The sequence below is a fragment of the Vollenhovia emeryi genome, unplaced genomic scaffold, assembly GCF_000949405.1.
Source record: "Vollenhovia emeryi isolate VEMERY1.0 unplaced genomic scaffold, V.emery_V1.0 DF939138.1, whole genome shotgun sequence".
NCBI lineage: Eukaryota > Metazoa > Arthropoda > Insecta > Hymenoptera > Formicidae > Vollenhovia > Vollenhovia emeryi.
In genome coordinates, this window is record NW_011967228.1 from 954,941 (window position 1) to 970,879 (window position 15,939).

The following is a 15,939-nucleotide window of genomic DNA, read 5'->3' on the forward strand; positions in this document are numbered from 1 at the left end:
TTCTTCTTTCGCTTCGCTGGAAGAAAGGAAAGTAATTTACCGCGAAATGGGACGATCGAAAGGAGGTAGTTACAATGTTTACAAGCAGTATACATTTAGCGTAGACGGCTAGAGTCGGGAAACGCTTCGGTACGATATCGCGAATACATATTGGCACGATTAAATTCAACGCGCAACAATTTGATATCGAATCGACCCATTATTCGCGGTTGACACCGGCCGATACTGGACATGGATGCTGAGAAGATCTCTAAACAGAACAGTAAGTGTTACACGGAAACGTACACCGCCGATTGAAAATCTGTGAATGCTATTCTATGAGAAATTCGGTATGAACGTTTGTCCCACATTTAATTTGCACACTTCACATTCCCGGTTTAACCTTTCTTTCAGTAATTCCTTATTAATTACAGTTTTTACCCAGGCACACAAAAAAGAGTTTCATAAAATTAAAATATTCCAATTTCCCCGTTTAACTTTATTATCGCTCCGCGAATCGATGATGTCGTCAAAAGAAGCACAGAATAATTTAGGTCAGCTTTTTCCAGCGGCGTCCGTTTTCCACATTTGCGCTTCTCTTCTTCTGTATTTTTTCCTTCTCGACAGACATGATCTACGCTTGTCTCATGAAGAAGCGATTGAGCTCAAAGAAATTGCTCTATTTATTCTTTATTCAAACAGCATTTGGTCATGTGCCGTTTTAGAATTCTCATATATCGCGTCGCAAAACTCCGTTGCCGCAAATTAAAAAGAAGTAAAAATTGTGGAGAACAGAAATCAAAATTTTACAGTTGCTATAAATTCCAGATTGAGAAATACTTTTATCTCGACTTCTCCATTAGCAGAATTTGTGGCGGTATACGTATCGTAGAGTTGCGAAGAGCTGGAATGTGATGTGAGGACCCTTTTATCAATTTTGGTTTTGTTCAACGAGCACGAAAACATCGTCGCGAGATTCATTTCGAGTGTATCGTCGCGTATCACACAAGGGAAGTAAAGAGAGAAATTTTGTCCTTACATATATCGTAGTGCAACACGTTAGCGTTACATATATGTATACATCGTACAATGCGGTAGTTAAAAAAAAAGGGTAAAGAGCGGTAGTTCCGCTATATCGTGACGCGTCTTGGATTATTTTTAGAAATTTCGTTGCTTTTCGTACAGAGCACAACATCGAAGTAAAGAAGATACGCCGTCTGAACGCGTGCGCGACCATAAATATATATATAATATATATAATTATATGTATATATATGCATTTATATATTTTATTATATATATTAACAAACGACTCTCTCTCTCTCTCTCTCTCTCTCTCTCTCTCTCTCTCTCTCTCTCTCACTCTCTCTCTCTCTTTCTCTAGGCTGTACGAAACAAGCTCAAAGATGCTGGGTTGAGCTTTCGCATGCTTGAAACGAATCGAAACCGATTTTAGGATCTAGCAAAAATAAATTGTACCCTTTAGAAAATTCTTTAATGAGACAATGTATATAACAAGCGAGTCGAGTTTATTTTTACTTACTGACGTTACGATCGATATGAGATTTTATAAAAATACACGATAGCGCCTTAACACGTTGATCAACTAATGGCATGAAAACTAATCTCATCGGATTTCGATTCGACTTCAAGCCTCGACCGTGTCCGAGACGAAGCATAGACGATAAAGCTGCCTTCAGATTAATTCTGCATCGTCGGAAGCTGCTCAGTTCTCGTCGTTTCCGGCCGGAGGTCGGAATTTCACCGAGTCGCGTTTAACATTATAATTTAATTTGCCGGGAGTTAGCGCTTCCCGGCCGATTGTCACGAATAGAAGTTGTGTAAAGCACTTGGACAGTCGTTAGAGGTTTCCAAAAAATTCGCGAGAGTGTGTATTCGCATGCGGCGTCCGTGTGAGATGGCGGCTCTCTGCTCGCGGACAAGGCAATAGATTGGCCAAGGGATTTTGGTATTAAGTTAAATAGTTAATCAAACGGCTAAAAAGAATTCTACTATGGTCAAGAGATCGTTTCGTGTCCTATACGGTTACATCTCAATCGATGTTCTTTCAGTGTGTTAAAACGGCGTTAAAAAAAGGACAGATAGCGCTCGTGATGAAATGGAGCGATAGAAATTCCAATAAACGTAGGTCGAAAAATTAATACTTTCGGAGTTGCAAACAGCCGGGAATTCTTGCAAGAGTTCGCAATTTTGTAGTACGAAGGTGTGAAGTATATGTGGAAATGGGAGGAAGACATGTAAAAAACCTTCTGTAAACTCTGGAGTTTGAAGCATCCTTCTTTTTCTCTGTCTGAATAAATGGAATGTACTTCAACCAAGATAAAGAACAGTCTACAACTTCGAAAACATCAATTTCTCGACCTACATCTATTGAAATTTCCTTTAGTTCCTTAAAATTCTGAATCCTCCTTTTAACACTCTGTATAAGGATCTCTCTGGAGCGATTGTTGAAAAAAATGCGCTGAGAATTATCAAGGAAAGATTCTGTCGTCTTAGTAAAAATTCAAAGATATCATCCCAAAAATACGGCGATCGTTTGATCGTTACGTCGCGCGGAAATCTGCGTTTCAATCGCGATCGAAGTTTTCGAGCGTTTGCTCAATTGCATAAAGCGCACTCGAATGTTACCGAGCAGAAGAGACATGTTCGCGGAGACAGTTCAACGGATGGCTCGACCCACAATCGTCCTCTCCTCGTCGTACAGCCGCAATCCGGCTTATATTGACCGAGACCTGTCCCAGTTACCGTCTATCAACGGTGCAGTGAAACTCGCTGAAGAACATTTTAATGGGTTTCCCGCGGCTCTCGAAGTACTGGGGAACGCGATGCGGAAATGTTTTCTTCGGCGATACCGCAGCTTTCGAAGCACAAGTTTGTATCTGTTATCGAGATACTTAGGATCGAGTGCACCCGTCGACGTGAAAATCTCCGTCTATGTTGATTCACGCGTACAATTATTTTTCAGGACATAAACCGGCTGGACTCGTAGCAAATATGCACTCTGCAATCCTTCTCAGACACACACTACGTGACTTTCCCCATTTTTAACATGTTCTCTGCATCGAAACTTTTTGCCGATATCAAACCTGATACTATTTACGCAATATGTAATTATTATATGTATATATATATGTACACGCGAATTTGATTCGCATGTCTTGTCGATTTAACAGATCGAACAGCTTATCGATAACGTTATTATATGCCCTTTATGATCAATCTCGCGTTTCTTCTCACGGCAGCGTTATCTTCGCTGAGACTTTACGTTAAGTACCTAAATACGCACGTCGTTACGCGACAAAGACAATAAGATATCGTATAAAATTTGTTTACAATCTGCCCGAGTCGCCCACCGTCATATTTCATTCATTTCCCACTCACGCGTCAATCTCATCGTTAAAGGACCAACGATGGCACAGTCAGAAAATGTCATCCTAGACACGCAGCGTGTCTCTTCCGTTGCTTCCCAATTACTTTTCCTCGCGTAGAGCGAGTTGAGATTTAGACCCTTCCTCAGACGTTATCGCCGAAAACGTCGCCGACACCCAGGCGATTGTTATCCTGTGTCGATCCAGGATACCGGCCGGGTGCCAGCAGCCAGCCTCACGTCTTGGCGAACTTGTAGACCACACCGAACACCAGCACGCTCACCAGCATCAACACCATCGCGGTCACCACTTTGGCGAAGGCGTTCAGCCCGCTCTCCGTGGGCTGTTGGGACCTCCCGCTCGGCACGCTCTGCTTGGCGGCGAGACCGCGCGCCAGGGCGGGAAAGGCCAGGCTCTGGGTGAAGGTCAACTTGTGGAGAGACTCCGACAGGGAATACGGGCCCACGGAACCGCGGGCCGCGGCCCTCAGCAAGGCGTATTCCAAATCCAGAGCATCGAACATGCTGTATCTGCTGACGAAGAGAGAAACATAGATTTGTACAAAATAATAATTTCTTTATTATTTTGTACACCATATTCCGCTATAATTAGAGGTGTGACATTTTGATGTTATCTTTATACGCAAAATATCGCAAAATGCCCCAGGAACGTTTTTTCATGTCATTTCTTTACATTTTCGAGTCTCCAACACGCTTTTAAAATGCAAAATGACCCTCAACACAAAAATAGCGTCCAAATAACGTCAAATATCGCAATTTTCCTTAATAAATATTTCCAACGTCAATGTTGTATACTAAACCAAAGAGATTTATGCCCAAGACTAGTTTTGTTTACTTTTTGTAGACATGTTACTGCTTTTATAGCCTGAAAATGATATGCAATTTCAGTAATTTGTTCCATGCTATTTAAATATGTTATGTTTTATGTTACATTTTTTAAACATATGTTTAGCCTTAATAAATGTCGTAAATTGTTCTGTCAAAATATTAAGGCCCGGTTTCACTAACGTTGTTTAGCTTTCAGTTTAGCTTCATTCGTTCTTTGCCTCCTTTTAAAGTAACAGTTGGAAAGAGACAAAGAACGAATTAAACTAAGTTGAAAGTTAAGCGACATTGGTGAAACCGGGCCTAAGTCGTCTTATTGAAGCCCTGCCCACCTCTGACCACGGCATTATCAAAAATATTATCAAAATAATACAATCAACATCAAGATGTCACACCTCTAGCTATAATTTACATTTTTTATAGTCGTTTCATTTTATTTATTACTATATGTACAGGTAGGTCTATTTTATAATTTTCCACGTCAGCGATCTTCTCAAAATTATCCAAGTATAACATGTATTTAAATAACTAAAATATTTTATTAAAAAAATAGCAATATTGCACACGTACTTGAAAAACTTTTGGCAATTTTGGAATCTATCTCATTTAATTGTATATCATAAATTGGTCGTGTTTTACGATTCCATTTTACGATTCTGTTTTGATGAAACCCAATGCTGTCATAAAACAGATCCTGCCTGTACACTGTTCGGCTATTTTATATGAGCTAGCATATTCTGGACGTGGCACCTTTAAGAACATTGAGTCTTCTTTTCTTCATCCTAGAAGTCTTATTTTATTTTACACGCGTTATTTCTATAATTGCTATAATCAATTTCAATATTTGCCCTAATTATTTATTTTATTTAACTTTAAGTACGTTATTGTTCCAATTATTTATAATTGGTTTAATTGCTATAATTGCTATAATCAATTTCAATATTTGCCCTAATTATTTATTTTATTTAACTTTAAGTACGTTATTGTTCCAATTATTTATTTTCTATAACTCTAGAATATATAATGGTATATACGCCATAGGCACAATTTTCTGGCAAACTCTTTCAAGAAGACTTCAGTGAAAAGCTTAATGACGAGTATAGCAATTCCGGCGCGAGTTCTTGCTTTGAAAAGTGCAGACAAAGGTGCGGCGAAGGAAAGCACAAAAGTGGGCCTCTATCGAGACAATCCAATGTCTTGGCCTCGCGCGAGGCCTTCGGCGAGATTGCGGGATTGCGACGAGCAAAAAAAGAGCGAAATTGGGGCGCGGTTGATCTCAAGATGGGGGAAGAAAGCGATTTACCTACTCGAGGTCCTCGTCGTAGAAAGAACCACTCGGCGTTTGCGACAAGACTCAATTGTTTGCACAAGTGCAAATAATTCTACCGGCGCGTACACATGTACGCGCGCGCATACAATCGTATCGCTGAAATACGCCGTTGACGTATACCTTCCGTACATTTGCATCGTGTCACGGTCGTTCCTTGACACGAGTCAAGACCAAGTCCGACATCGAACGCGTACCCCACGATAGATTATTCCTGCCTGTTAGGATTTCCGGGACCTTGCTCGCAACGCGCGCACGCGGCCAAGGATAAGGTCGGAAAATAGATATTTCGCGACGCCGATACTTTTTACGAGTGAGGAGGAGGAGGAGAAGATAATATTTCTTGCAATACTTGTCGAACTGCTTCGAAATTCTATCCACGACGACAGTCTCTGCTGCTAACTTTGCTCATTCATTATGATTATAACGTCGGGGGAAGTTACCAACCTTTGTTTATCGCAATCTAACATGGGCAGTCAAAACTTTATACGCTTGCTATACTTTTTCCTCATTTTATGGATCGCCATTAAAAGAGCGAAAGTAAATTTAAAAAGGATAGAGAGAGATAAAGAAACAAGCTCGCGGTTCATCGACTGAAGACGTCGGATAGAGACGTGGCATGAACGAGCCGAATCTGTTAGGCCGGTTCTACATTAATCGTATCGTATCGTCGCAAGGGTCGCAAATCATAGATTCGACCAATTAGCGTTGAATTAGAATCAGTCTCGACCCTTGCGACGCTACGATGCGACCAATGTAGAACCGGCCTTACCTGCTGCTGCGTCTCCTGTCCTGCGAGTGCATCGACACGATCGCTGAACTCGGCATCGATCGCAGGCTGCTGGTAGTCGAACTGGAGGGACTCGGCGGCGCGGGCCGGTCCTCGTGGTCCTCGTCCACGGACGTTCTGTCCGGCGACGGCGGACTCTTTGTCCCCGCGTTATGGTGGTTGTGATGAAGATAATGCAGCTGCAGCCGCGCGTGATCCGGATGCAGCAGGCTGGCGCGACGCGATTGCTGCGGCGTCATCGCCGGGCTGTTGCAGGTGATACCGCACGGTGACGGCGATGCCTTTAACGTGTTTCACAGTTGTGATATTTTTTCTATGATGTTGTTAACAAATCGCGAATCGAAATGAATTATAGTGAGATTGTGGTAACTGCAACCATTTTTTTCTGTCAGTGCAACTGTCCCACGCGGGGAGGACCCTAAGCATTTTCGTATTGGAACGTTTGATGTCCGGCAGAAATTTAATTTACGGCGCGTATAATAACGCCTGTGAAACATTTACATTTGTACTCGCTCGGGTACATTTGAAGAGTATTGATTTTATTGACACACGTTTGAAGACTTGAGAAGGAAACTAGTATTACGTATGACTCGCACCTGGATGGATTCGATGCCGCTGTCGTTGACACTTTCCTGCACATCTGGGAACACAAAGGCTTGGGCCTGTCCGTCGGCATCGGCCCTGGGCGAGTCGCTGGGCCATACCTGAAGAAGAGGCAGTCCCCCGCGCGTCTCGTTGCAGACTTCGGCGATGACGACGTTGCTTGTTGACACCCCCGTATTGAGGCACAAACCCAGCTCTCTCAATGGCTTCTGCTAAACAACTTACTCGTTCACTGATTTTATAAATTGATCTTATATTTTTCGTTAAGAAAGAAAATTTAGTTTTCCTCGCACAGATTAAATCTCGCATTAAAAAAATTCGCTGGAACGTACGTATCTCCGTCGCGAAACAATTAAACTTGTCTGAGATGTCGAAATAAAATAAACTTCCAAGTATCAACTTGAATACCTTGAGCGTAAACGATATTTGAATTTTTGTCGTTTGTGGCACTTAGTTGAAACTGTATTGACTTTGAAATATTACGAGGTTCATATCGCGCGGCATATGCGAGAACGCCTTGCGACTTTTAGCTGCTCGATGACTCTCGATAATAAATATCGCCCCGCTAGAAACTTGGTAATGTCGTCGTGGCACGAGACAAACATTTTCTGCGTTCGCGCCACATAAAAGGCCGGTCCTTCACGGCTGGATATTAGCATGTGAAATATTGAAAAGAAATATTTTTAGCCACGGTCGCGTTTCAAGAGCAGATTAATCGATGCGATACTCTGTCGTTTCGCTACCGCGAGCTTTACTTCCATCCTAATGACGTTTAAAAAAGAGTAATAGGAGTAATGAAGGAGAATCTCGTGTGGACTTTTTTTTGTTGTAGACGAGTATCTCGGAGCACCTGACGCGATCGAATCGTTAAATCTCTGATTTTGTTGCGTAGGTGCAGCATAGATTTCACAGATTGTTATTGTAAAGTACTGATAAATTGAAACTTCCGTGTGATACGGTATTCTCGATGTGTTCGTCACGAAATACCGTGCACGTGCTTGCTTATCGTTCATTCGTAATCACACAAAATATCTTTGACGTCACGACATAATTATATTAATTTTCGTAGTATTCATTATACAGGGTGTACTAAAACCACCGGATATCCTTTTAATCGCAGATTCCTTAGAAAATTTCAAGAGGAAACTTCTCAAAATGTCGAGGCTATGATAGTTTTTAAATAATAAGCGATTATATTTCACAAATGATAGGTCTGAGATTTCGCGCGCTCAGGCACGGCGACATGACGAGTGATAAAAGCGTTCCTATGTGTTTCGCGAGCGAGCGAGAACCAAAGTCACCGTTTAACGGGACAGAAAATATTTGGGAAGACGATGATCCGGTTATTTTGAAAACTTGAGGATAAAGAGAAGCAGGAGACTAGATTGAATCTAACTGAAAATTCCAAGTTCACTCAGAATATCGGAGATCGACTAAATCGAAGGATATCAGTCTGATCAAGATGCTCATCATAGTGAACCCCTCCCTTTTATTAATAAGACGTTACGCAAAGTTAACAAAAGAAATGGTTAAAGATAACAAGAGGAACAATTAATTCGAGAATGAGTCGTTAAGTCTGTTGTGAAAGTTGTCACTATGCTAAAAAGGGCGATATTCGTAGGGACACTTTTATCACTTGTCGTGTCGCCGTACCTAAGCGCGCGAAATCTCAGGCCTGTCATTTGTGAAATGTAATCGCTTATTATTTATGCTAAATTGGCAAAAGTAGAAATTTCTGACACTATCAGTTTTAAAGTAGGAGTAAATTTTGTACTTGCAGTTCGACCTCTTTTACTGTCTTAGATCCTGCTGTATAATAGAACTAAAGGTTCAACATAGGGCCAAAATTTCAACTCGGGATATCATAGTTAATAGGTCACGTTAGTAAATCGTTAAGAGTCTTATCAAGAGACGCGGCAGTGTCTCGCGCCACGTATATTTTTCGTATAAACTATTCTAATAAACTATATCCGTTCATAAGCGAGACGTTACAGCGTATCCTTTACAGGAAGGCGAACGCTTTGCCAGAAATAAACCGTTGTTCTTTTTAAATAAGTCGATGCTATCGAAAGATGCAGATATTGGAGGAGAATATAGATTTTTCCGATAGTCCCGACAGGTTGCGCGATACTGAAATATAGATTATATAACAGGTTTTCTATTTCTGCGAAATTCGATGCTCTTATCTGCGAAGATATTTTGTTAATGTAACTCTTTTATTAAACCACAATCTGGACGAACCTTGGAGTTCGAGTAACGTCATTGCGCGGAGAACAGAGAAATTGTTACACGCTTAGATCACGATTGGTCCATCTATTTTCAAGGTACTAAATAATGTCATATTCCATCTTGGAATTTTATGTATGTATTCTATGCTATTGGCCATGAATCGGGCTTGGTGGATCGGCGTTATCAGTGAACCGTGTCGTGATCAGCCAAAATAAAATGCAAAGCGCAATCTGAACCGTCATCTTTTCATAACTTTTCAACGAATTATTATTCCTACCCTTGCTCGTGCCTCACCTTCGGCCTTTTCGCGCCGGAGCTTATTCGTCGCAAGGGCTCTCTATCCGTCGATCGAACGATCTTGATTTTTATTAAACCTGCGACGACGTGTTGTGCGGACAACGATGGATAATAATACATGGTTTAAAGTTCAAAATGTCTCGCTCGTCTCGCCGCGCGAGAATCGCACTCACGCAGGATGGCGCGCGTCCGACAGGCCGCGCAACTGGGGAATAAACGGCTCGCTGGTTTCCGGTGCGGCGAGCTTGCAAAGGTCGCCCCACTGTACAAAAAAGCGTCGAGAAAAAGACGACAGGCCGCAGAAGCAATACGAAACCGATCGATGAAGCGCGAGCGAGAGGAAGTGCGGTTGCTGAAAAAAAAAACGCGTAACAGGTCCCGAAATCCGGGACCTGCCTCCCTGTCTTTCTAATTCTTTGTCGTTTTCTGCAGAATATTTTTGCAATTCTAAAAAATAACGTGTCCCGAATATCTGTTCCATCGTATTAAAAAAATGAAACTGATTTTCGAACCCCTCGGGGAAAGTAGAGCCAAGGGTTGGTCACAGAAGAGTGCGAGATCGATAACGTGCGAGCAGGAAGTGTGTCGGTGATATGACGGAGGGTCGTACCAGGAATATATTTTATATATATATATATATATATATATCGCTGAAAGATCGAAACGAAATACAAAACTCGTTATCACCGCTTCGTCGATAGGCGAGAAGACGAAAGGCAGACGTTACGAAAATGTTGAAAACGTACGCGACCCATGTCCGCTCGATGTCCCCGCATTTTCTCCCCACGTTAATTCCTCTCTTCCACGCGACTCCTTAATGTTTGCACTAATTGTAAGCAAAACCCATCAAACATTTTTTTACTGCTTCGTGGAACGATTCCGAGTCACGCTAATAGCCGTAGAAAGGGAATGCATGATGTTCAAATCGATAATGCAAAGTCTCTTTTTAAAGTGCGAACTCGTTTCCGCCGTAATAAGAAGTTAACTTGTCGCAGACGCGGGTCTTTTTTACCGTTAATAGGAGAAATCAATTATCGAACTGTAGAAATTAACCCTCTTTGGAAAAAATTCACTGTTTCATCCCCCTATTTTTTTTTTAGAGAACAACTGCCAGGGTTTGCTCGCGACAGTCGTGACGTTCCGCTCGAATCGGGCCGAGGATCGCGGCGCAAAATGTCGAGAGTTATTTCGCATCTCCAAGACTCTCGTCATATTCGAACGCAATTTGGGTGCCAGATGCGTAGACGCTTTTCTGTCCCCCCTTTTTTTGAGACCGCCGCCAAATGGAAGCTGCGAGATGCGAACTTGGCGGCACTCCAAATTGACCAGTGGAAAACCCCGCGAAAGAGAAAGATCGTACGTGCGAGGGATGGCTATACGAGTGTCTTGGAGCTCTTTCTGTCGTCTCCGACTCGGAATAAATTCCCGATTGATTCGGAATCGACGAGGAGTCGCGAGGTCTGCAGTGTCGAGAGGATACAGACTCGCAAAACTGGTCAAATGATACCACGCGATAATTATTTACGACTAAGGCCCAGTTTTACCAATGTCGCTTAACTTTGAGCTTAGCTGACTTCGTTCTTTGTCTCTTTCCAACTGTTACTTTAGAAAGAGACAAACGTTAAACCACGATAAAAATTAAGCGACGTTTGATGAAACCGGGCCTGATCGAAGAAAGCAATTAGCGGAAAAAATGGCCTCTCAACATACAAACAGATATGTTCTTCTGCTTCGTTCACGAATTTTCCGAAGAAATTCGCAACGGTGCCATTTCATCAGTTTTGTGAATTATATGTCGCGAATCCCCTCGGAATGACCGCGACGTGCCTGAGAGTTGGCGAATTTTAACGTTTAAACGATTCTTGCAAACAGAAGTCGCGAGACTTGGGGAGTCACTCTCGAATCAAACAATCCTGCAGAAAGTTCAAGTTAATTGTGTCGTGCTTGAGAAACTCGGTGCAAATCTCGTAATCCACTTCCCCGAATCTATTTCATCTGACGGCCATGAAATGTCGCGATAAAAGAGTCGCGCACCATGTTGGGTAGAGACTCTGTAATCAGAAACTGGCCATAAGAGTTGTTTAAATTCCTGCAAGTGAGAGAGAAACATAGGCTACCTCACTCTTCTACGATCGCTCTCACTCGCAGGAATTTGACGAACTCTTATGGTCAGTCTCTGATTACAGGGTCTCTAGCCCCCAGCATGATCAGAAGGATGCTTTGGTTTTCCAATAATTTATAACGCACTTGCAGCATTGATACGTTCACGGAGCCTTATTTTAGCGAAAAGAGGATACGGTGCGCGCCGCATGTACGTCAGTTTTCGTGGACGGGTTTATTAATTAGGAATCACATATTTTGCGTCGCTTAATCGATCGAACGTTCTACGTGGGGGAAGCTAATAAAATTTTTATGTAACATACTCCTTTGTGATTCTTCCTGAGGCCCGAAAGGTCATTAGAAATGAATTACGAGGTTGGCTAATCGATTGGAAACTCGAAAGGGTGGTCGTTAATAATACCAGGACGGAGCACCGATTCACATAGAACTGTATAAAGAGACACGCTTGTTCGTGACCATGACTGTAAGATCTCGTCTTCCTGTTTGGCCTTGGCACGCGTCGGCGGTCAATGTGGGCAAGAAAAAAGGCGCGGGGATCGTTTTCCTGGCACGATGCCTGTCTCGACTAAATGAAAAGACCCTTACTTGGAACCATTATACTTGCCGACACTTCTCGCGCGTACGTTTATTGCGCGAAAAGTTTCCAAACGCGGTAGACTCGTGGCCTCGCAATCTCGCGAATTTCTGACAGATTGATCCCGCCTAGTCCTTTAATTTTATCACAATAGATTCGCATCTCCGCATGTCACAGATATTTTATGAAATGTCAGAGAACGAATAAAGAAAATTAGAGGGAGGTCCAGGTTCATACCCTGGCTGTGGTAATATTTTTCGCAACAAATTTAAAATATGAAATATTTAGACACTAACACCCTGTGACGGCTCTTAGTTCTTTATTCCTTCAAATTTATGTTTATCACAATTGAGCCATACTTTTATTAATTTGTTAAAATTGGAACAATATCATTTATTAAAAGAATAATGTTATTTTGGTTCGATAATTTCGCGGTTCATAATTATTTTATAATTTTATATACGGCCTGTTGATTATGGTTTTAAAAATAGGAGAATAAAAGAACTCGGCGGAAAAGAGCTATTACGTAAAATAAAGTAAAAAGGTACGGCAAAGAAAGTTTCTCCCTATAAAATATAAAACCGTTCGCCGTGTGTGCGAGTTACATCAACCTTTTAAATTTCTTTGGTTCTTTTAGCGCGACATGCCGCTCGTAAACTGAATTCAACAAGTTTTCATAGCGGCCATCCCGGTGTGTAATTTAATTCAATACCGTGAAATATATTCCAGAAACGTGCAGAAGCGTTAAAAGTAAGGGGACGAAATGCGAGGTAGATACATTTTGCAAAACGCGTGTTCGCTATAGATGCCACAAAATTATGTAGATGTGACATATAGTCGGGCAATTGATTTGCGAGAAAAACATACCATGTAAGAACGTTCAATTTGTCTTGGTAATAAAATTAATGGGTCTGTCTCCAGTAATCCAAACGTTAGAGGTTTACCGATCGCGTAGGGCATTCTCCCCGACCCACCTGTATGCTTCTTGCGTAGTTGGCTTTCGACAAAGGACGCCTATGATTTCTCAGACAAGAAACAGTTTTCTTTAAACGACACCGACTGCGAGAACAGTTTATACACCGACTGTCCCATAGAATATTATACCAATAACCTCACGAAATAATTGCAACAAATATCGATCGCACACACACAAAAAAGTGATCAAATCACTCTCTTCGGTCGCTAGCTGGTCTGACGGACGCACCGAGAAACTCGTGTACATTCGTGTTCCACTTTTAGAAATGGCCTTTCGCAAATCATGATAATTTCAAAGTGAAAACGAGAGGGGGACCAACGGACGCGTACGAGAGGAACGGGCCGCGCGCGTCGCGTCTCGGCCATTGGCAGCGGGGCCCTACCTGCATGCTCCTGATCGCATGCCAGGAGATCCCGGCACGATCCTCCGAGGCGCCCGTTTACGTGGTCCAGGATTACGACGGGTGCTCACGGCACGCTCGGTCTCCTCGAGGTTCGAACTGCGACTGGATCCGGCCGCGCGCGCGGCAGCAGGACCGTGTGCTTCGCCCCGCGGGGATTGCCAGTGGTCCGGCGGCCACGCGATACGGGAAGGGGTAAAAAGCTGGGCGGCGGAGGACGGACGGGGGTTGTTTTCACTGTGCCGGTCGGGGGTTGAGAGTGGTGGTGGGCCGACGCTTATCGGGCGCGCGGGCCGATGAGCCGCGTCGGCAGGTGGAGGAAGATCGGTCGCGGCTTGTCGCCGAATTGAATTTTTCAGGAAGAGCCCTTCCAGCACGGGGGTGGGGGGGGGAGGAAAGATATGCCCATCGTTCATTCTACTAGTTTAATATTTCGTGTCACCGAATGCGTGACTCGTACGCCGTTGTGCATGCATAAGCTTGATCCTCGAAAATGGACTTTCCTCTTACGCTACAAAGCGTGTGGTCGCTAATAGACCTCGCGTACCTCGCTCGTCCCGTTTCTTTCCAAATTATTCATACGCACGCACACGGATTTTAATTACTTTGTACAGATTCAGGCTAATTTTCCTTCAAACTACGTAAGGCTTTTTACAAAGCTGTTGCTGCAATTAACTTTTACATTACCGTAATAATTGTTGAGGCGAATTAAAACGAAAAATAGACTGTCAATTAAATTTAATTCAGCAAGAGGAAGAATCTGAGCTGCTGAGACAATGATTTTAATCTGTGCGTGTCCAGTAGCGAGACAACTTTTCACGAACCTGAAGTCTAACAACGATCAAAGATCGTTTTCACACATCGATATCTGAATTCAATAAAAATTTAATGGATTCAGTTTTATTTTCCCGTTTCCGGCTAATCGAATTTATCTCTCCCGTAGCAGCCGATTCGATTGATTGTTAATCTACGTTCCAATTACATTTTGGTAATTGAACTAATTACGCCTCTCCTAACAGATGGGAATACGAATGATCCATCAATTGCTGTATTTTCGTACATTCATCAAATGGGGATTAAACATTTACCTGGATTTCAGTAAGTGCGTAAATTAAAGCGCGTAAATACATTTTAACACAAACATACGATAATGATAAATACAATATCAAATTTTGATCGCACGTCGTTGATATTGTATTATCGCCACGGAAAATATTGCACTTATTGTCACGGACGGACAAAAATCTTACAATTTTCTAGAATTCCCTTCCTATTAATAAGACTCTTTCGAACGCTCGCATAGGACGTTCTGTTTACCTATAGTTAAAATCCAACAGAGTAACGCGGCCAAATCCAGAATACGGAGTTTTAGTTTTTCTCTTCGACATTCAGACGACAGTATTTTTGAGTTAAACACTTAGGGCCAATTTCACGTTAACTGTTAACCAGAGTTCAATCAACTTTCTATCTTTTTCTATTTTGTTATCTAAGAAGAGACAGAGAATCAATTAACCTTCGGTCAGCAGATGACCGACGTTTGTGAAACTGGCTCTTAGAAATTGACGACCATCTTGTAATTTGAGGGACACGAATAAAAGGGAAAACATTGTAAAAAATCTTGCATATGTTAATACGATTCCCTCCCCACATACACATATTATTATGTGTTAAAATATTAATATTTGCGTTTGAAAACGCAAATGATGGCACATTTTTTTAAAGCTTGACAGTGAGTGAGATTCGCATGAGAAATAAATATGTTATAAAGTAAAATAGAGAACGAACAACTGGAAAAGAAATCAAAATTTTGACCGTTTTGTTTCAACAATATAAACAGTTGAAACTGAAAAATGGGAAGAATTATGTAGTAGACACGAATGTAGTGTAAGAGATGTGGTAACAATGCTTAAAACTATAATCTTTCGAATCTGTTTTATATTATGCATTAATCGTAAGGGTATTCTTCAGAACAATATTGCATCAAGATATATCATTGTAATAATTGAGTGCTGGTTCCTGTCTGAAAGAAACTTTTGAGCATTACTGTCGCGAAACTACCTTATATGTGCTGACCGAAAAACGGACGTAACGAATACTCTTGTCGAATCGTGACACTATCGTGTAACTTGAGTTTCAAGACACGTGCGGATTAAGTCAGTACATTAATAAAAAATAAAAAGATGAGCATAAAATCGGATTTACCGGGGATTTTTGAAGAAAATGCAAAGAAAGAACGGCAGCATGTCTCTTTGATCGTGGAGATGTTACGCCGGACAAAGACAAAGATACAAAGCTGCCTAGCTCGTTTTATTTTATAATTTTATAAATTAAGAATGAACAGAGGAGCTTCTATCTTCTATTAAATAAGAAGATAATTTTGCGATGTATGTAAAAATACAGACAGAACTC

At 41.8% G+C, this 15,939-nt stretch overlaps 1 protein-coding gene across 2 annotated transcripts; it reads right to left on the reverse strand.

Annotated features, from left to right (window-relative positions):
* Window positions 1-1,455: 1,455 nt before the first annotated feature.
* On the reverse strand, window positions 1,456-13,616 carry LOC105567380. Of its 2 annotated transcripts, none has more exons than XM_012022225.1 (4): window positions 13,513-13,616; window positions 6,927-7,142; window positions 6,313-6,611; window positions 1,456-3,901 (listed from the first exon to the last, which is right to left on the reverse strand). In XM_012022225.1, exons 1-4 carry the CDS (start codon window positions 13,516-13,518, stop codon window positions 3,604-3,606), a joined length of 819 nt encoding a protein of 272 aa, XP_011877615.1. In that variant the 5' UTR covers window positions 13,519-13,616; the 3' UTR covers window positions 1,456-3,603. The 2 variants fall into 2 exon arrangements, with proteins under 2 accessions (XP_011877615.1, XP_011877616.1); XM_012022226.1 differs by having other exon boundaries at window positions 1,456-3,898; window positions 6,927-7,145.
* Window positions 13,617-15,939: the final 2,323 nt, after the last annotated feature.